Source organism: Marmota marmota, unplaced genomic scaffold, assembly GCF_001458135.2.
Source record: "Marmota marmota marmota unplaced genomic scaffold, marMar, whole genome shotgun sequence".
In the NCBI taxonomy this organism is placed as follows: Eukaryota; Metazoa; Chordata; class Mammalia; order Rodentia; family Sciuridae; genus Marmota; species Marmota marmota.
Genome location: NW_026000272.1, coordinates 13,550,955 through 13,572,379, shown reverse-complemented (window position 1 = coordinate 13,572,379; position 21,425 = coordinate 13,550,955). Strand labels below are relative to the sequence as shown.

General features: G+C 39.3%; 1 protein-coding gene across 2 annotated transcripts in view; it reads left to right on the top strand.

Moving 5' to 3' along the window:
• The window catches only part of Cd40lg (CD40 ligand), a 26,787-nt gene extending 6,245 nt beyond the window's left edge, over window positions 1-20,542 (top strand). Inside the window, exons 2-6 of one of the 2 annotated variants that reach the window (XM_048796975.1) lie at window positions 7,531-7,581; window positions 9,622-9,753; window positions 14,478-14,532; window positions 16,416-16,475; window positions 19,319-20,542. In XM_048796975.1, the coding sequence (XP_048652932.1) occupies window positions 7,531-7,581; window positions 9,622-9,753; window positions 14,478-14,532; window positions 16,416-16,475; window positions 19,319-19,695 (675 nt within the window). In that variant the 3' untranslated portion in view covers window positions 19,696-20,542. Of the gene's footprint in view, window positions 1-7,286; window positions 7,582-9,621; window positions 9,754-14,477; window positions 14,533-16,415; window positions 16,476-19,318 lie in introns of those variants that run through there. The other variant, XM_015498035.2, reaches the window with a different exon arrangement.
• Window positions 20,543-21,425: the final 883 nt, after the last annotated feature.

Genomic DNA, 21,425 nt, shown 5'->3' with positions numbered 1-21,425 from the left:
TTTTTTTTTTTTTTTTGTATTTCTAGGGTCCACCACAGCACTTGGTCCACAGTAGTCATTCGGTGAATGTTGGTTTGAACAAATAAACTCATTCAAAGAAATGTTTCCTGAAACTGCTTCTTACTAATCTAGCCAACCAATGAAGCACCGTAGATGAAACTACCAAATATCACAACATCTTTGGCTTTCTGGTGCAGATCCACATGAAGACTCTCACATGATACAACTGAAATTCTTAAGGCCAGACAGGACTTTGCATTGGAAGCTTTAAAATGTGATGTCTGGCTTTGAAGATGGTGTATAACACTAATCATTTACTGTGCATTGGTCTGAGTAATGGAAAATAATCACTCTTAAATCATCTTCCTTTAAGTGTCATATTTAGGGTAACATATTGGTTGGTCAACGCCAAAATACATGTGACACTTAGATTTTCAGACCACATGAAAATGTCTGAAAAGAAACATTTAAAAAAATGACTAAGTATGGGTTATATATTGCAGCACTTTAAAATTGTTTTCTGCCATATGATTAGAAACAACCTGAATGTTCATCAATAGGGGATTAAATAAATTATAGTCTATCATTCATACCTGGAAGGTAGTAGTCCCCTGTTATACATAGGGGATAGTTTTCAGCACCCCTAGTAGATATCTCATACTGTGGATAGTACTTGTCTGAATCTACATCCTGTTGCTGTAATAGAATACCTGAGATCATGTAATTTATAAAAAATAAAAGGTTTCTTTTGTCTCACGAATTTGGAGAGTGGCAAGTCCACAGCTTCTGTCTTCATCACTGCTGTGGCATTTTTCACATTTTTTTTTGTTTCAAGGACAGAGTATTTCAAAGGGTATATTGAACTTTCCATTTGTATTCTAATTACTCATTTTAACAATGCTTAATATTGTCACACACAGTGACATAAAACACTATACACAGAGGAATGGCTGCAGACTCATGCTGGTTCAACTCATGGCAGAGAGGAGAAGTGCAGCAGGCACATTTGGAAGAGACAGAACATAATGAGTAACCTTGCTTTATGACGACCCACTCTTTTGACTACTACTGTCCTGTGGCAGCAACAACTCACCCACATGAGGAAAGGCCTTAATCCATTCATGAAGGCTCCTCATTCATAATCAAAACACCTCTCACTAGGCCCCACCTCCCAACACTGTGCTTTGAGGAATTAAAGTTCACACACATGAATTTGGGAGGATACACTCAAATGAGCACAGAAACCTAAAATACTATACATACATACTAATGATAAAGTTTAAATGATTAAATTAAGCCCAGTAAGAGGCAAACAACCATAACTAACAATAAAACAGAACAATTATAACAATGTACTATAATTAAATTATTTAAAACATAAATATTTATTTTGGTAATTTTCCATTTAATATTTTTAGACTATGATTGGCTGTGGGTAACTGAGACTATGGAAAGTAGAACCCTGGATAAGGGGAGACTACTGTAATATGTTGTTGTAAAAAAAGAAAAAAAAAGAAGGATTTTGTTGACATGGAATATTCTCCAAGATATAGTGTTAAATAAAAAGCCAAAGATGCAGAAGGATGTATTGTATTCTATATGTAAGTGGATGAAAAAGAGTATGTATTTGCTTAAATGTGCTTGAAAACAGTCTTGGAAGACACATAAGAAACTGACAACATTTGTTGACAATGGAAGACTGGGAGGAAAAGGGGAGAAGAAGACTATTTTGTATCCTTTTATATCCTAAAATAGGGTATGAAAAGATTATTTTATATCTTTATTGCATACTATTTTATATCCTTTACAAATTTAACCATATAAGTATATTAAATAGTCAAAAATAAATGTGAAAAATAAAAAGAAGCCACAGCCATTGGAAACAAGAAAAGGTAACATTGATGTGACATGAATATTGAGGGACACAAGGAAATAAGAAAGTGAATGAATTGGAGTTGGGTATGGTGGTGCACACCTGTAATCCTAGCAACTCAGGAGGCTGAGGCAGGAAGATCATGAATTCAAAGCCAGCCTCCATAATTTAGCGAGGCCCTAAACAACTCACTGAGACTCTGTCTCTAAACAAAACATAAGAAAGGGCTGGGGATGTGGCCAAGTGATTAAGTGCACCTGAGTTCAATTCCTGGTACCAAAAAAAGAAAGTCAATGAATTGGGACTAACAGAGGAATCAAAACAGAAAACATTGCAATTCAAGAAATCAGAGGTAAGAGTATGTTTTCCCAAAAAGCATCCATCTCAGAGTCAATAAATGGGAAAAGCAGGTGTAAGCTGGGAGGAATGATTATGTTCCTCATTAAGGAGCTGCAGTAGAAGCAGCTGGAACAGGTGGACCTCTCTCCCCTCCACTCCCTCTCCCCTGTAGGCCATTGCTAGCAGGCCAAAGTTTTCTGGGGAGTGCTGCCAGGGAGGGTGCTGAAACACTGAGACCTCCACCACAAAGGGAACAGTAAAGCAAAAGAAAAACCAGCAGCAGTCAGGAGTGAAACCCTTTAAAGGGCTCCACCCCCAGAGAAAAGCCCTCCTTACCTTATCAGTTGTGGGGGTCCCTGGTCTTCCTGCCTCTCTACCCACATAACCTAAAGGGAAGCCAGCCTACTTGTTTACAGGCCCTGCCCACTTAAACAGAACCCACAAGTCTGCCCTCCCCCCGGAGAGAGGTTTGCAAGGGGAAGCAGATCAACACAATTGCAGAGGAAACCTATGCCATCTACCCATATTAACCAACATAGTTTTTCATTCATAAATATGACCAGACAACTAAGGATCACCAGACATTTCAGGAAAACTGTTAACATGAAAGCAAAGGACTGAAATAAACAAATAGAATTGACTCCTAGAGAAAAAAAGAGATAATTCAAAGAATGGAAGAAAATGTGAAACAAATATATTCTGTTCTGTATCACCAGAGAGGCTGTCAAGTATCTTTCTTCCAGCTTAGAATGTTTTACAACTTCCCCTTCTATCCCTGAAAAGAAAATTTAGTAATTTGACAAATATTTACTAATCTCTAACAATGTGTCAGGAGCCAAGGACTCTGAAATGTTTTTTAAAATACTTTGTCTCTTTCCTCTGGGAGCTGATGGTAAAGATGTCAGACAATAAGTTGTAATAAGTTGTAAGACACTGAAAAGGAATGGGTGAACTTCACTCTCAGGGGAGTCTACTCTTCCCCTCTAAGGAAGGTGAAGCAGGGGACTCACTAGTGCATGCATGCAGAGGTTCAAACTTTCCCTCTGAGGGTTTGAGTCTATGCCTGCTGATGTGGTATGGTGAATACCTGATATATTAAGCACAGAAGAGGACACTCTGTCAGTTGGAATGGGACCTTTCACTTTGACATTAATGGATAAGAGAGGAGGGAATCAGCCTGTGCACAGGGAACAGCATCAACAAACAATGCACATTTATAGAAATAAAACTTGCTCAATATGCTTGATGTTCAAGTTAAGGACAGAAATGTGGGCAGGGGTCAGCTCATCTGTCATACTAAGAATTGAGACCTTATCCTCTAGGCAAGAATCTTCCAGATATATTCAGGAAAAATAGTCTTTGTGAAACCCTTTGTAGAACAACAACAAAAAAATACTGACATATTTAACTCTTTCGAATATTGGAAATCATTCTCCTTGCAGAAACTATGACTGTATTCTATGTTATCTATATAAAATCACAACCACAAATATATTTGCACCCAAAACAAGTTGGTAAATTATAATACATTTAAAATTTTTCCCTTGCTACTTGTTTGCTATAGATTAGTTACTAGCTGCCAGAAAAGCAGTAGTAAAAAGAACAACAAAGATTCAAGAAAATTAGAAAGCACTCATTTTGAAAAAGCTATAAATAAATGGAAGAAAGACAAGTAGAGTAGAGGAAGGGGAACACGGAAAGGTAGGATGGTAGGTAGGGGGAAATACTGGGGACTGAAGTAGAGCATATTATATTCCATGCATCTATGACTATGTTTAAATGAACCCCACTATTATGTGCAACCATAATGCACTAATACATTTTTTAAAAAGGAAAAAAAACTGAAAAATGAGACAATACGTATCATTAACTTAATTATTTCTGTGCAATAAGAAAAAGATGGTCAATATTTGATTTTGACAACAGGCACTTTCATGAACTCCATAGATGTCCCCTTTTCGTGAAAGCAATGTTTGAGAATCTTTTCTAATGTGTTAGGCAGCTGAAGATTTTTAACTGGGGAAAACTCGATGGCCATCCCACTCTTTGTTGGGGAGAGATAGGTATGGGGGGGGGTTGACACAAAGGCCATCTGATACAGAAGCAGATATCAGAAAATGGAGCTTCAGCTTGGGAACTAAGCAGGTAGCCAATTATGGCACCAAACCAGGAGGCTAGGCAGAAGAAGGATGGGAGAAAGAAGAAGCTTCAAGGATTGAAATACAAGCAGTGCATTCTGGAGCTATTATTCATGCTGAACACACCAGGGCACTATATCAATATGCTTCCTTGGGTCTGGGATAGAATCTCAGGAAGTCAAATCAGATTAGTTAATATGATCACTTAAAAGACTTAGAATTAACATTCTGCTGGTGGCATGGAAGATAGATGGGGTGAGGCAGGAAATAAATATATCAGGATGATACAGTTTCATAAATTACAAAAGAAAGGATATATAGGCCTGGACTAGGATGTTTGCAAGGAGACATGGAGAGAAGTAGTGGTAATCAAGAAGATTTGGGGAGGAAGAAGCCATTGAAATTGGGGAATCATCTGGGTAAGAAAGATGAGGGAATTATAAATGACTCCCAGGTCTCTGGCCTGGGCAATTAGAAGCGTGGTGGAACCTGATTCATCAAGATACGGAGAACTTGAAGGGAGAAGTAGTCTGCGTTGGAAATGAGATAAGTCTGGGGCATCTCAAGTGTAAGGTGGATCTGGAACATCTAAGTAGAGATATTTAGTGGTAGCTAAACTTTCAAGACTGCAGTCTTTAGGATCTCCAAGTGGCCTATTATTTGGGCAATGGAAATATTATTAATCAGGACTTACAAATTCTCAATATGGAAGTAAAAAACAATATTTGAATGTACATAAGGGGAGGACCTTAAATTGGAAGGACTGTCTAAATAGGACATGTCATGGAAAGCCTGTAAAATACTGGTAAAAACAAGACTAATTATTTTACAGTGTATACATATATCATCATGGTGTATACTTTAAATATATACAATTTGCATTTCTCAATTACACTTCAATAAATCTGGGGAAGCAAACAAGAAAAAAGTGTATTATGGTATAGATTTCAAGGGTAGAGTGTATTCAGAAGAGTAGCAACAGAATAATAGGTCAATAGGATAATAAAGTGGTCACTAAAAATGAATTCTAAAAACTACGCAACTCAAACTATTATTGAGCTAATAATAGTAGGAGCAGTTTCAGTGGTATTTATGGGCGGAAGTCATACTGAAGAAGGTTGGAGATCACAAAGGAGACCAGAAAGGTTAGACAACAACTCTTTCTTGAAACTGATCACACAAACAAATCCTGACATTGCATCTCTGTGGTCTCTTCAGCATCCTCTTCCTCTGGGCTTGGCTGAACCGATCTTCACAGGGCCCTTGCAACTCTGATATTCTGTAATCGTATGAAACTGACTCTGGAGGAGGCCTTGAGCCCATTTTGGCTCTCATATTAATTTTCCTTCAGCAGTACTAAGGTCACTACTCTAAGAACTGAAGCCTCTGACTTGACTGATCAAAGTTCATCATGTGCATTGAAGCTACCTACTTGGCAAACGTAGTGAAAAGCTAGCTGCACAGATCAGGGCCCAGGACAGGATGCTGGGGCGTGGGAGGGAAGAAAGCAGGTGCTAATTCCACAGAGAGCATGCCTATCAGAGCAGTTTTTACGTTTTATATTTGTCTCTCAAAACCAATTGTATAGGAATCACCAAAGCAATTTTATCACTTTCTAGACAAGGTTGGGATGTGGGCTAGGGGGTACTGCAACTGCATTTAGTTTGAAGACTTCTAAGATAGCACACAGTAGCCAGTCAGGAATAGATAATCCTACACACCTCAATGATTCAATTTATGGTCACAACTTTAGGTGCTTTTTGGGGGGCAGCACTGGGGATTGAACTCAGGGATACTTGGCCACTGAACCACATCCCCAGCCCTATTTTATATTTTATTTAGAGACAGGATCTCACTGAGTTGCTTAGTGCCTTGACATTGCTGAGGCTGGCCCTGAACTTGCAATCCTCCTACCTTAGCCTCCCAAGCTACTGGGATTACAGGCATGAGCCACTTGATGTTTGTTGTTCATATGTTTTTTAAAAACCACTGTAAAGAGTAGGCAATGATTTATAAAGCTCAAGTTTTAGGCTAAATAATTGTTTAAAAAAATAGGGATGAGAGCTGCCTATTGCTGAACATGTTTCAAATCTCTTTTGTGTACATCTTTTTTCTGTCTTCACAACAGCCTATGGGATAAACAAAGCAGGTGCCCTCTTTGGGTCTGAAGAATCTGAGATCTACAGAAGTTTGTGATTTACAAAGTCCATAGCAATTTGTTGGTAGAGCAAGGAATAGAATCCAGGTGTCTCAAGTGCAGCCTATTTTCATTATTCTGAACCATTGTATCAGTATTAGCAATTGAGACCTGCAACAGCTAAGCCAAGCTAATATTTCTGCTTTAATTTCCATCCCAGAGTTTTGGCCTGATTTCCTCAAAGACCGTACTTAGCTCTGCCTTTGGACAAAGATGATATTGTTCTTGCATCATCTTTTTGCCTAAATCTTATTCAGTAATTGTTAGAACTCATTTTTTTTTCTTTATGCCATGTAGTCTTGACTTGCAAAGCTTCTGGGATTTTTATTGAGCTGAAAATGTAAAGAAATAGTCTTGAGAAGAAATCAGCCAGTAGCACACCAGTCACAAAATCAATCCAGACTTTTGTTGACAATTTGTTTCTGTCTTCTTATACCAGTTTCCCACTTTATATTAGTAAGATTGAAATTGAAATGAGTCGATTGCTTGTGGATGAATTTGTCACTTTCCTTGAAACTGGTGAACCCAAAAAGTTAGATAGCGATAGGAAAATGCTGCCATTGTCTGTTAAGAAGTGTATGACATCTCAAGGCAAGAATGAATGTATGGAAGAAGAAATTTGTTTCTTCTTTACTAACAAAAAGGAAAGCCTGGAAGTGAATGATATGGGTATAATTAAAAAAAAAAAAAAAAAAAAAAACCTTTACGTAACTTTTTAACTAGGAGAGAAGACTACGAAGCACTTTTTCCAGGAAGTGTGGGTTGCAACGATTGTGCGCTCTTAACTAATCCTGAGTAAGGTGGCCACTTTGACAGTCTTCTCATGCTGCCTCTGCCACCTTTTTGGTCAGAAGATATCATTTCAATTTTAACCCAGCATGATCGAAACGTACAGCCAACCTACTCCCCGATCTGTGGCCACTGGACTGCCTGTCAGCATGAAAATTTTTATGTGTTTACTTACTGTTTTTCTTATCACCCAGATGATTGGATCGGCACTTTTTGCTGTGTATCTTCATAGAAGGTTGGACAAGGTAAGATGAACCATGAGCCTTTATTAACTAAGTCAAACTCTTATTGATCTGTGGGTTGCTTGGTTTTAGTTCTAACCAAATGATGGTCGATGGTAGAAAACCAAGCTGATTACTGGCCTTGTGGCATGTTTGTTGTCTATTCAGTCAAGTGTCATGTTCTTACCTCTGGTTAAGATATTGGATCTGGACCCAGATTGCCTGGTTTCCAATCTTGGCTCTGTCCCTACGAGCTCTGTGATCATGGATAAATTACTTTACATTTCTATGCCTCAGTTTCCATGCCTGAGAAATAGAAATGCGAATGGTACCCATCTCATAGATCAAATGAGTCCAACCTTGTAAAGAGCTTAGAACAGTTGCCTTGCACACAGTAAGTTCTACATGGGCATAGCTATAATTATTTGCTAAAGTTTTATTTGAAAAGTAAATTATTTTTTTCTGATAGAGACAACTTTTTTCTTTTAAACTTCCATCTAGGGGAGGAGAGAATCAATTTGATCTGAAAAGTCAAAGTGCTGCAGATTAGCACAGACATGGAAAAGTGCTTAAATTGGCAGGGTTTTTTTTTTTTAAAGCAAAAATGGTGTTCTCTGTACGATGCTTCAAACGCCAGTTGTAGTTGCAAGCTGCTCAGTTTCCCTCTGAGGTGTTTTACCTTCTTAAACAGTTGGACATATAGGAACAGAAGAAAAGAGTAAAATTAGCACGAAGTTTTGCATTCTCAGGAAAAGATAACAGGAGTTTTCCTGTTTCCATGTATTTGTCCACTTATTGGCTCTATTGATAAAACACCAATCATAGTGTGACTAGGAGAAAATGAATCAATTATCTGGTTGTTCCTAAAAGTCTGGAGGTAGCAACTGTGGCTAGACAGCACCTAGGTGACTGCAGTTTCTCAGGGATCCTTGACTGTCCTCTCTTGGAATGCAGATCTAGAATTAAGGTCACAGACTTCTCTATCAGTAAAAGGTGAGGTAGTGAGGACTGAGGCAATCTACTACAAAACTCAAATTGTAGATTTCACTGCTGAAAAAAAAGATGGGTTCTAGGTCTGCTTGCTCGTTTGTTTGTGTTTGGTCTGGTAGATTCTGTCAATCAAATGTCTGGACATAGGCCTAGCTCTTAAAGGAGAAATACTGACCTGGGTAGACTTAAATGTACCATAACATTCAGGTGTGCTCTTAGTGACCCCCAAAGCTGCTGGTTAACTTGGGTTTTATTTGTTTGTTTGTTTTCATGCTGGAGATTGAACCCAGGGACACTTTACCACTGAGCTGCCCCCCCCCCCGTCCTTTTTATTTTTATTTTGAGACAGGTTCTCTCTAAGTTGCCCAGGCTGGCTTCAAACTTGTGATCCTCCTGCTTCAGCCTCCAGAGTGGCTGGGATTATAAGCCCAGCTTTCGATCTTGTTCTGAATCTTAAAAATCTGCTCCTAAAACAAGATAATGCTATAGGATTAGTTGATGACACAAGTGAATTCTATACATTTAATTACTATAACATTGGAAAACAAAATATCTTGTTAACTTTGGGGATTAAAAACAATTTCTTTAAAATGCAAATATTTTCTGCAAATATTGAAGTTATGAAGGAAGAAAATTGTAATTAGAATCAAAGTAAAATTGACTCACATCACAAATTAACTTCTTTCGAAAGCACTTCTTCATGAACAATAAAATAAAGTGGGTAAATTAGCCCAGCAGAAAACTATTTTATAGACTGATGGGAAATATGACAATTATACAATATTATAACTATGGTACTTTGAAAAATATACACTTTGTAATGACAGTTCATTAGAATAGCTGTGATTCTACCTACAGTTTCAGATAATATGCTTTCTTAATTGCTGGATTTTGCAGATTTTTAAATGGCAAATACCAAAGGCAATGATCTGACATAATAATTTATAATCTTCCCCACTTAAGCTTTCTCAACGTCCTCTTGTTGGTATGATGGAACTGAATGTGGAAGCAGGCATTGTTAGCTGTATTCTTCTAATGAATGACATTTCTCATCTCCTTGTTATTTCAAAACAGATAGAAGATGAAAGGAATCTTCATGAGGATTTTGTATTCATGAAAACGATACAGAGATGCAACAAAGGAGATGGATCTTTATCCTTGCTGAACTGTGAGGAAATCCGAAGTCAATTTGAAGGCTTTGTCAAGGTAATGCACTCAGTTATTGGTAAAAGTCATTTAAAAGTTTTACTATATTTGTTAGGTTGGGAAACTGAAATCTGACAATGTGAAAGTTTGAAGATTTGTTATACCTACACATGCACATATACACATACATATGTAAAAATATATACATACTTGCATGGATAAGAATGTGTGTATGAAAAAAAAGCAAAAATTAAGCCAAAATCCTACATTAAAAAGGAAAGTTGGATGGGCTGGGGTTGTGGCTCAGCAGTAGAGCGCTCACCTAGCATGTGTAAGGCACTGGGTTTGATCCTCAGCACCACATAAAAATAAATAAATAAAATAAAGGTATTGTGTCCAACTATAACTAAAAAAAATATTTTTAAAAAGTTAAAAAAAAGGAAAGTTGGATGCCAGGCACAGTGGCATATGCCTGTAATCCCAGCAGCTTGGGAGGCTGAGGCAGGAGGATTGCAAGTTCAAAGTCAGCCTCAGCAATTTTAGTAAGGCACTAAGCAACTCAGTGAGACACTCCCTATCTCTAAATAAAATACAAAATAGGGCTGGGGATGTGGCTCAGTGGTCAAGTGCCCCTGAATTCAATCCCCAGTACCGAAAAAAAAAAAAGGTGGAAATGGGTACATTCTTGCTTGATAAAAACAAAAAGGCTCTCTCTGGGGAAAATATACTTGTGGGCACATTCATGCATCCTCAGTAACTCACACATGTTGATGCCACTGAGAAAAAATGATGAAGAAGTACGCCAAGTTCTATTTTTTGCATTTCTGTATCTCCCCACCCAAACCTTGATGTTTTCCCACTGGGGCACCATAGTCTGTTCCCCATTTTCCAGGAAAGCAATAACCATTGGCAGCTGCCATGTTGGCAGGTCACAAGTGAATATGTTGCTTACACCAGGAGTAGTAGGGATTCCTGACAGATGCAGTCTCTAGTACTTATCCCATGAAGGACTTCCAGGTACTAACAAACATATCTACCTACCTAGCAAACATATTTCCATGCCAATCAAACCAGACTTCATAACATACCACTTGCTCACAAAGTCAGTCCAGTAGAGCCAATCATGGCCAGAGGCAGAGAAGGTTTGAAGCCTTTTAACACAAAAGGCTATTAGCCACCCACTAGTGATATGCCCAATAATGGGTACCTAAAATAAGAACTTCTAGAATTTTTATATTACTTTGGTCATCACAGACATGATATCAAATGGCTCTTTTTCCTGAAACAGACCATCAGGAATTCTCTCTGCCCATTTCCCTCTCTGAACACTGAGTCAAGTGCCCTTGGCCTTCAGCTCACTTAGGGGTCATGTCCAGGAGGCAGCACACCACATTGAGGACAGCCCTGTGTCAGATTGAGTGGATACCTGAATAAACCAACAGGAATTTGTTCTCACATGCAGATAATGTGTAATTGAATAAGGGAGTAAGGGACTTCAGAATTTATTCTTGTCCTCCTGTACTGTCACCAATGTATAATTTAACCCAGTGGTGAAAACTCGAAGAGCTTATTCCTGAGTCACCTACGGGGATCAAAATGTGGCTCAAATCTGTAGCTGAGTTTCAGGTTCTTTACACTAGGTTTTATGGAAATTAAAAAAAAATAGCTATAGATGGACACAATACCTTTATTTTATTTATTTATTTATTTTTTATGTGGTACTGAGGATGGAACCTGGTGCCTCACATGTGCTACGCAACTGCTGTACCAGTGAGCTACACTAGGTTTTAAATGAAACTTCCAACCCTTTATCTGTAAGACTAACCAGATTGGGAAATTTGGGGTTTGTCCAGTTCTTGGAGGTTTCTAGCAAAGAGTATTGGGAAGTATTGCAAATTTAAATGTAAATAAAACCACATTTAAAAAATGATTAATTGTCCAAATAGCATAATCCAAGGCTATGTGCCTTGAGCTAATGACTTCACCTCTCTGGGCCTCTGTTTTCTGATGTATAACATGAGAAGGCTCAGATTATCTGCAAGGGCACTACCAGCTCTGACAGTCTGTAATAATATGATTAGCCCTCAGTCCCTTCCAATGGCAGTGAGAACAGCTTGTTGGTTTTTCCTTCTCTCTCTTATGGAGAGTTTTACAGATGAACTGCCAATTCCTCGTGTCCTTATTTCAGATCAGAATTGTAAAACTTCCAAAATCAACCTCCGGATAGGTGTAAGGAAAACAGTTGGTTTGATCTCTCTGTTTATGCATATATGAAAAAAAGTAACAGCTCCAAGTTTTGTATTTTAAAAAGATAGACCTTTTCAGGCAAGTCAACCAGTGACCTCCTCCTTTTTGTGACCCAGGAGGTCCCTTGTCTGAAATGTAGCAGGTATGGAACCCTGATCAAAGCCATCTGACAAAGTCCTTCAACTGCCCAATCCTCCTCCAATGCCTGACCTCTTTTCAAATACCAATTCCCCCAAATTTCTCACCCCAAAAATATTTTGGACTCTTTTTAATCCAACAGTCCAACTACAGAATAACCTCAGATAGGATTTGTGTTTTCTCATCTAATGGTAGCAGGCTTTCTTTCCAGGCTATAATCTGGCTTGTCCAGAGCAACAAGCTTAAATTTTAGGGCTTTGAGTCATAGGGCTTAACAGAGTCTTAGAAATTATCAGATCCACTGGGCCATAATCCCAGAAATTTAGAGGGCTGATGTGGGAGGATCACAAGTTCCAGGCCAGTCTCAGCAACTTAGCAAAGACCTTGTCTTAAAACTAAAAAATAATAAAATAATTTTTAAAGGGGTGGGGATGTAGCTCACTGGTAGAGCACTTGCCTAGCATGTACAAGGCCCTGGGTTCAATCTGTAGCACTGCAAAAAGGGGAAGGAAAAAATCAGTCTTTCTCTACTACCCCTACCAAGTGATCACCCCATCTTTATTTTAACATACCTACTGACAAGGAACTCATTATCACCTGAGGCAGGTAACCATGCTGTCACTTTGGGAGGAAAATGGGATTCAGGGCTCAGGGCTAAATGAAGGCATCATTTCGAAAAGAGAAATTTCACATAAAAACTACCTGTCTCGCTCCCTGCTAGAATGTTCTATTCAATGATTATCTTCACATAATCCCTGAGATGCCTTTGAAAGAGTCAAATCATTTTGTTTTCAAGTTAAAGGGCAATCTGTCCATATGTGCCACATAGAGTTCTAATTAAGAGAGAAATAACTATTCCTAGATTTTCTGAAAATCAACTTTAAAAAGTCTTTCTGTTCAAATGGTGAGAGAAGCAAAAAGAGAGCGAGAGCGAGAGAGAGAGCGAGAGCGAGAGCGAGAGAGAGAGAGAGAGAGAGAGAGAGAGAGAGAGGCTCTGGGGAGTGTGGCTGGGGAAAGTTCACGAAAAGGCAAGGCCGGGTGCATAAAAGACAAACTTTGCTGACTTCACATTTTCATCTTGGCCAAGTCCTGACACCAATGCAAACATCTAGCCTAAAAGTATCTCAACCTTGATCATCACACTCTAGTTTTTTAAAAGACACTAAATAGTCATTTGTTTACTTGTTATCTCGCAAATATTTTCCTGTTGCCGCATTTTCACCAGGCCCCACTTCAGCTCAAATGGAAAGTTGAAGGCCTGCGGCCCCTGTGAGAGTTTTGAGACTCAGGTTCTCCTTGGGGCTCTGTGACTTAGCCCTCACATCTGGCAACTGAGCTGAGCCCACAGCTAAACAGTCAACAGGAGCAACACAAATTCCTTCTCAGGGAGGGATGCAAAGGGAGGGCTCTGTATGCAATTGATTTCAGGGATGGGAGGAAGCACAAGACTTTGACTATCAGAAGATGGGAAAATACTATTATCTTCCCACTTGTGTTCCTAATATAGAATAATGGAACAAATCAAGCCAGGCCTGCGAATGTGTTTCTACTCTTGGTTTAAGCCTTGGACTCTTTGGGTGACCTCCAATCAGCCAGTTAAGCCCCCCAGGCCTTTTGTTCAGTCTCTTTAAAATGGCAGAAATGGCCTTGATCATCTTTCAACCAGTGTCAACGGCAGTTGTTTTTAGCTTCTTAAGAACCTCTAATATCCCTTCAGTTTGTGGTGAAAATAAATCTGTTAAGTGTTTTATCTGCCTTTGAACAAAGCAGCATTAGGAGATGACCTGTTTTCCTAATAAATACAAATTCAAATAAATTCAAAATAAATACACTCCATATAGGATGACCACCGAGAGAATCTCTTAAGCCCATTGACAAGAATAACAAAATTTAAAATGTCTGAAGGTCTTTTCATATTCTGGAATTTTTGTCTTAAGGTTAAATTTATTATCTTTTCCTATGAGATTTCAGGCCAATTTTATCCTAATAGATATACACTATGCTTTATGTTAAAAAATATACCATATACAAGTTCCCAGGGTAGAATCAGCTCTCCATTCAGCATTATTTGTCAATATCTGTCAAAGCCAGGGAGGTCGGGGTCATAGGGAGGCTCAGAACCACAGCCTCTGGTATAGAGAGAGCACTGGAATGGAGATAATAAGGCCTGGATTTTGTTTCCAGATTCTCCCCTGGGATTTCTGGCCTTGTCAACCCATCTGTCAGAGCCATGGGCTCCCAATTGGTATGATAGAATTAATGACAGCATCTTTGTCTATATGATAATCCTCACCAGAAACAGACTACAAAGTAATGACGGATACCAAATCAATGATATTTCTAAAATCCTGTAGCAAAGTTCCTGTCAAAATAACCTTTTGCAATGATTCTTCTTTTAGGATATAATGTTAAACAAAGAGGAAAAGAAGAAAGAAAGTGTTGAAATGCAAAAAGGTAAGCTGCTTTTTACCAATTTTGATGAACACTTGAAAAGTAAAAGGAAGTTTGAGGCTGATCATATTGAACAACCCAGTGATGAATCAGGAAAGTTTTAGCCCTGGAAATAAAACAGAAATACCATTTACAAATGGGTACTTTCTCTGGTCCCTCTGATTTGGAAAGGCTTGGTGTGTATGTTCCTTTAATCATGACTACTAAATATGAAAAATCCCATTATATTCAATTTCTTAATTCAAAAACCATACAGCCTGGTACCTACTTCAGAGGATGAGATGACAAGAAAGCCATCAATTGGTAAAGGCGGCATCGATCACCCAATGATAACAATTTTTTCATCGGGGACAGTAGCCAGTAGAGCTTCTAGGATCCAAAAATGATAGTGTGACAGCATTCTAATTTTTGTCCTATGCTTTAACTCAGAGTATCCTGAACATCTAGGGTTAGGAAAGGACCATGATGGTTCTCAAATCTAGCACAATCCCCAGAATATAAATCTCTTTTAGTAAAAAATAAAGGGGGACACTATCAGGTCCCTGTTCAAACATGCCTAGGTATGAGGTAACTTCTACCTCATAAGATGGCCTGGTCTACCTCTGAACAGCTCTAATAATTGTGGTAAGTTTAATATACTACTCAACAGAAGTCTTTCATCCTCTTGAGTTGAATTTTTTTCCAGTAGTTTCCACTCACTGAACCCAGTTCTGCTCTTTGGGGCTAAACTAACCAACTATCTAGATATGGAAGACAACAAATATGGCCCCTGTACTTTGATTGTGTTTTTTTATTTTCTGGTTTAAAATACTCTGTGTCTTCTAGTATTCCTCTGACAACAGTTTCTAGGCTTTTTCCTCTCCTAGTTACCTCCTTTTCTGGAAACACCCACTTTTACATGTTCCTTTTAGACTATAGCACCCCAAAAGCAGCACAATAATACCTGACATGACTTGAGCAACTGAAGCAGGAGAGAGTATTGTCAGAGAGACTAGTATATCACAAAGTTGGTGACTAAAATGCTATAGCTTGTGCAAATCTAAAACACATGAAGAAATGCATATAAATAGAGATATAGATACTATTTTCTGACACAAAAAGAGTACTCAGAGCCTTAACCATTGGTTGGTATGCTAAAGAGTCATCTGATTCCCATGGAAGTTTCATCCTCAGAATGACTACAAGATAGGTTGAGTGGTACCATGTTGTATGTTAATTACAGTGAAATTTGAGAAAACAGTTCATGTGGATGCTGCCTTGTAGTCTTCAGGAAAATCATAAACTTAACCAAACTGGCCTTTCAGGTCATGCAGTTTGATGTCATCATTTACAGGGTACCTTCAAAGTGCCTAGCACCACACATATAACTGGAAAAAAAAAAAAAACTTCCAGACAGCCTTTGTACTTTCGAGACCAGCACATCTAATTAAGGAGCAAGCCTTTCTACATGAGAAACAGAGAAAAATCCAATAGTTTAGCCAGTTTCTTGACCAAATCAGACTCAATAAGCATCTTACTAGCAAAGTCTGCAGACACAACTTTGGGACCCACTGAAACCCCCAATGTGTGAGAGTTGTTCCTAAAAGCAAGATTCAAATTAGGCTTAATGAAGAAAGTATTTTAGCCTCTTTAAGTCTGTGTCAATTGGAATTGAGTATTGAACAACTATTAGGAGAATGGGATCAGTGAAAAATTTCTAGTTTAATTATTGATATTAGAAACCAACTTTTCCTTCAGTGGGAAGAATTTCAGACCACATAATCATTCTTTTTTATAACCTATTTTAGCATAGTCTCTGTGACACACTTGTAGAAACTGCACCATATAGTCCTATGAGCAGTTTCATATTTTCTTGGCCTGACAGTTTGCTTTTGGTTTCATTTCAGGTGATCAGAATCCACAAATTGCTGTACATGTTGTAAGTGAGGCCAGTAAAACAGCATCTGGTAAGTCCCATAGCATCTGAGCACCAGCCACTCAAGGGGGAAAGCTGGGATATAGAAGCAATGCAGCCTAATGATGAGGCTCCCCTCTTCCTCTGGGGCCCAATTTACAAACCTACCCATACACCTCAAATGCTGTCCTTTGTCTTCAAAGTGAGCTCAAATGCACAGATGGGACTTAGAGGGACAAAGGGAGATGGGAAGCAGTCCCCATGTTCTCATTATGTTCTTGCTCAATGGCTGATTCTAAGTGATGAATTACTGGGTGGAGGGACCATTATTCTGACAGCATAGAAGAGATGGCATGTAGTGACCTCCTGCCTGGGAGCATCCCTCCTCCTAACCCCTCTTCACTATGTGTAAATGGGCCTCAGGGGGTCTTTTCTGTCTTCTGTCAATCCCTATATGATTAACCCCAGCCTCACTGGGGCCAACCTCAGGGAAATTAAAGGTAAAATCATTCTGTAAAGATCAATAGGTGCCAAGACGTTAGATTTTCCAATGAAGTAACAACAGACGACATACTGTGATCTTTTCAACTCTGAATGATTTTATTTCCATATATGTTCTGCCATCATTCTAGCCCTTAGATTTTTTCCCAAATCTGTACCTTGCAAAAGCTGCTGTTAGAGAATGTGTCGCATCTGATAAATGATGGAAACACGTACGCTAGCATAAAATCCCCCATCTACATAAAAGCAAAAGCATCAGAGCAGTCTTTGAAAATTTCAGCAGATTGCTCTGGAATGGAGTTCTAAAGAGAGAGAGAGAGAGCACTCACACGTGTGAGCACGCATGTGACAGAAACAGAGACTGAAAGAAAGAGAGGAAGACACTGTCTTATTGCTGAGGCAGCCTGGGCTTCTCAGTGGACGTAACACATACATGGTTATCATGGATCATGGTATGGAAATAAAAGCACCTGATAGAGAGCTTTTGAACAATGGGATTCAAGAACCATGACCACCACTTAGTGGTGAGTGGCATCAGGCAAGTTCCTTTAACTATGCAGCAGTTTCCTGCCTTACCTACTTGACAGGGTGACTTTGAGTATCAAATCAGCTAATGTGGGAGAAAGTTATGCTGTCAAATTATGCTATACCACTGAAAGGTGCCATTACTTAGCTTACCTCATTGTGATTTAGATGTCAAAAGAGTGACATAAAGTCCCTAATTAATATCAGTTATTCCTATAATAGTTAATAATTCTATCAGATGTCCCTTTCTCAGAAAATACACTTAATGGAGAACATCACAACTACATTGTAACTACATTGTTATGCCCATGGAAGCCATTCACATGACACCTTCTCTTTTGGATTACATGACAGCAACAGAGAAACCTCTTAAAATCATCTCCTACTAGTCTTTGTCCACCTGTACCTAAATTTTTGCTCTTGGATATATTTCATGGAATTCAGACTCTCCCCAAAGGCTCATGACTGATATCAGTCCTACAATATCTTAAAGTCTGTATAAAGTAGTTCTGCAGGGGGTCAAATGGGAAGACAATAACATCCCTCTCCATCCCAGTCTCCAATTTCTCATTCCTACCCAGTCACGCTGCTGTAGACTTGACTTACATCTTACAGCAAGAACTAAAATAAAGAATTAACAAAGTGAACAAAATGGAATAAAAGATAGAGAACCTGTCCCTTTTTCTGAATGGTCCCAAAGTGAAAACATCATATGGGAAGCATAATTGCCAAAGTTTTTTTGTTGGGGGGGGGGACCTAAAAATGTCAGGCATTTCAGTATACCTCTCTCTTACCTGAGGATGAGTCTTTTTTTTAATATTGTTTAGTTGTCAATGGATCTTTATTTTATATGTTTATATGTGGTGCTGAGGATTGAACCCAGTGCCTCATACATGCTAGGCAAGTGCTCTACCACTGAGCCTCAGCCCCTAAGGATGAGTCTTAAAGATAGAGTCTAGTGTCCTGATAGACCTAAGACCACTGAATAGGACTTTTAAAAAAATGCTCAAGAAAGCAAATGCATCAATACTTTCTCTTCTCCTCAACCCCCACCTCCTGTTAGCCAATCTAGCTCTCTGTGGGAGCTGAGATTTGAAGTTGGGCACATATACTACTTTGAACCCACTCAACATCTCAGCAGAGAAAATGGCACATGGTTGGTGGGTACTCTGGCTTAGCCACAAGAATACAGGCACTTTCAAGTTGGTGGCGCCCACTACAATGGGAGATCAAAATGCACATAGTGAAATGAACACACAGTTTATTTTCATACTTCCTTGCCTAATTTTAGTCCTTGCTGTGGGAGGCAGGTCGGTTTTGCTACATGATCAGCTAGGAAGAAACAGGGGCTTTTCTCTGAGCTAAGGCAGAGCTAGGTAGGGTAACAGCTCTTTGACTTTATGAAATTCAAGGCAAGCAAGGTATCCATGTTAATATTAGCAATGATTTTGTCTGAATAATTTGGTATGCATAATTCATGATGTGAATTTTGAAATCACTTGCACTTTCTTAAATCCAAGGGAAAATTGGCTTTTAAGAACTAAAAAGACAAGGTAACTCACTGTGAACTGTTACTTTATTTAATCTCCACAAGTTTCTGAAATGTGTTTGTTTTAATATCAGCTCCATATTGCCAGTGAGGAACTGAGGCTCAGGGAGATTAAGTGACTTGTCAAAGGTTGAAAAAAGCTAGCACTGAAATCCAGCTCTGACTCTAAAGCCCATGCTAATTTGTTATCCACAATTCCTCCATAACTCTGAGGGCTGGAAGGAGCCTTGAGAATCCATTCCTACACAAAGCTATTTCCAGTTAGAATGTGAACCATGCTCTTGCTTCCCCTTAACCAGAATTTTCTCCTCTTTTTTCAGTGCTACAGTGGGCCAAAAAAGGATATTACACCATGAGCAACAACTTGGTAACCCTTGAAAATGGGAAACAGCTGACTGTTAAAAGAGAAGGACTCTATTATGTCTACACCCAAGTTACCTTCTGTTCCAACCGGGAAGCTTTGAGTCAAGCTCCATTTATAGTCAGCCTCTGTCTGAAGTCCTCAAGTGAATCCGAGAGAATCTTACTGAGGGCGGCAACCAGCCACAGTTCCTCCAAACCTTGTGGCCAACAGTCCACTCATTTGGGAGGAGTATTTGAATTGCAATCAGGTGCTTCACTGTTTGTCAACGTGACTGATCCAAGCCAAGTGAGCCATGGGACCGGCTTCACGTCTTTTGGCTTACTCAAACTCTGAACAGTGCAACCTCCTAGGCTGTGGTCAAGCTGACAGTGGCAGTCTTCATAACACAGCAAAGCAGTTGAGACCACCCCCTGTTGAACTGCCTATTTATAACCCTAGGATCCTCCTCATGGAGAAATATTTATTATGCACCCCAAGGCATATAGGTCTGTAACAAGCGAATTACAGGATGGGCAACACCCTAACAGACCCTGCTCCATAAGAGCTTATATTCTGAAGCAGCAACCCCACTGATGCAGACACCCAGAGACTCCCATGAAAAGACGAGGTCATTATGCACAGATAGAAATCTGAGTAAACAGCAGATTATTAGCCAAGTTCAGTTTTGTTTATTTATGTGCGTGTCTTTCAGTGGATAATGTATTTGATTTACTAGCGAAGATGCGGAAGGGAAATGAGGAGCCTCAGCTCACACTCATGTGTGGTTGACTCTGGGTCCCTGAGGCTCTGATGGAGGAGGCCAGGTTCTAGAAAGTCTACCATTGTGGAGAACTGAGAAACCCTACCCCACTACTACCCTAACACTCATTCATTCTTTCTCAATCTCCATCCCTCCCTGTCTTTCTCACTTCACCACACACACACACACACACACACACACACACACACACAGTCAGGCTGTTAGTAATCAGCTGCCTTATTTCTACCCTGTCCCTATCTGCAGCACTGAGATGAGAGGCGGCAACAGAGAAATCAGCTCCAAGCCTGCCCTCTTCTCATCATGAAATGACTGTATTTAAAGAAAATCTATTTTGTCTCCCTATGGTATCCTTTGTTTCCAGAGTGAATTTGTCATTATCTTGTTATTTATTTTTTGAATAATAAAGATCCCTTAACATTATTGTTATTGTTTAGTACCTAAAACTCACAGCCAGGTTGGGGGAAGAGGAAGGAAATATTTGAAGGGGATTTTGCCAACCTTTGTACTACTCTCATAAACTTAGTTCTCAAGCTTGGAACACAACAAAATGTCTTGGTGACAACATACTCTCCAAAGTTTGTCATTACCTTCAATTCTTCAATGGATGACAAAGAGGCCTATTCGGTGAAAAGCAATCTGGGTCTTTATCTCCAGCTTGCATGAAAAGGTTAAAGGAGATTGACATTTAAAAAACTTAATCACAGATAAGCAAAACTGGAGGGAGGGCCTTAAATGAGAAGCAGTAGCCTATCATTTTAACAGCTGTCTAGGTTGTTCCATCTTAGACAAGAGGAAATGGAAACAGGATACCCTGTGGGTTTATTGGCCCCATAGTCTTCCACTGAGTCCAATAAAGTCATTTCTAGTTGCCTCTAATCAGGGAATTGTTCATGTAAGAAAAAGAGAGTGGCATCTTCATCTTTACTGATAGAGTGCTTTTTAAGACAAACATCATCTGTCCATCTAAAAAACTATTACTGTAGAAATAAGAAAGAGGAAGAAGCAGAAGTATGGCATCCACTCTTGGCCACCACCCCTGCTCTTCAGCCCTGTGGCTAGCACAGTCCTGTCTGGACAGGGTGACTCTGAAGAGCTTGCAGTATGAGTACCCAAAACAAGGCTGATATGCCAGACCAATGTACGTGGCTTGTATACTTTCTCCAACGGGAGAACTTTGATATGAACAAGGGTGATGTTGATTCGGGAGCTCACTGTGTATGGGTCCACAGTGCTTTCTTATCCTCCAGAAGCAAAGATCTTTCTACCCTGTTAACCTTTGCATGAGAGGACTGAAGGAAGTGGG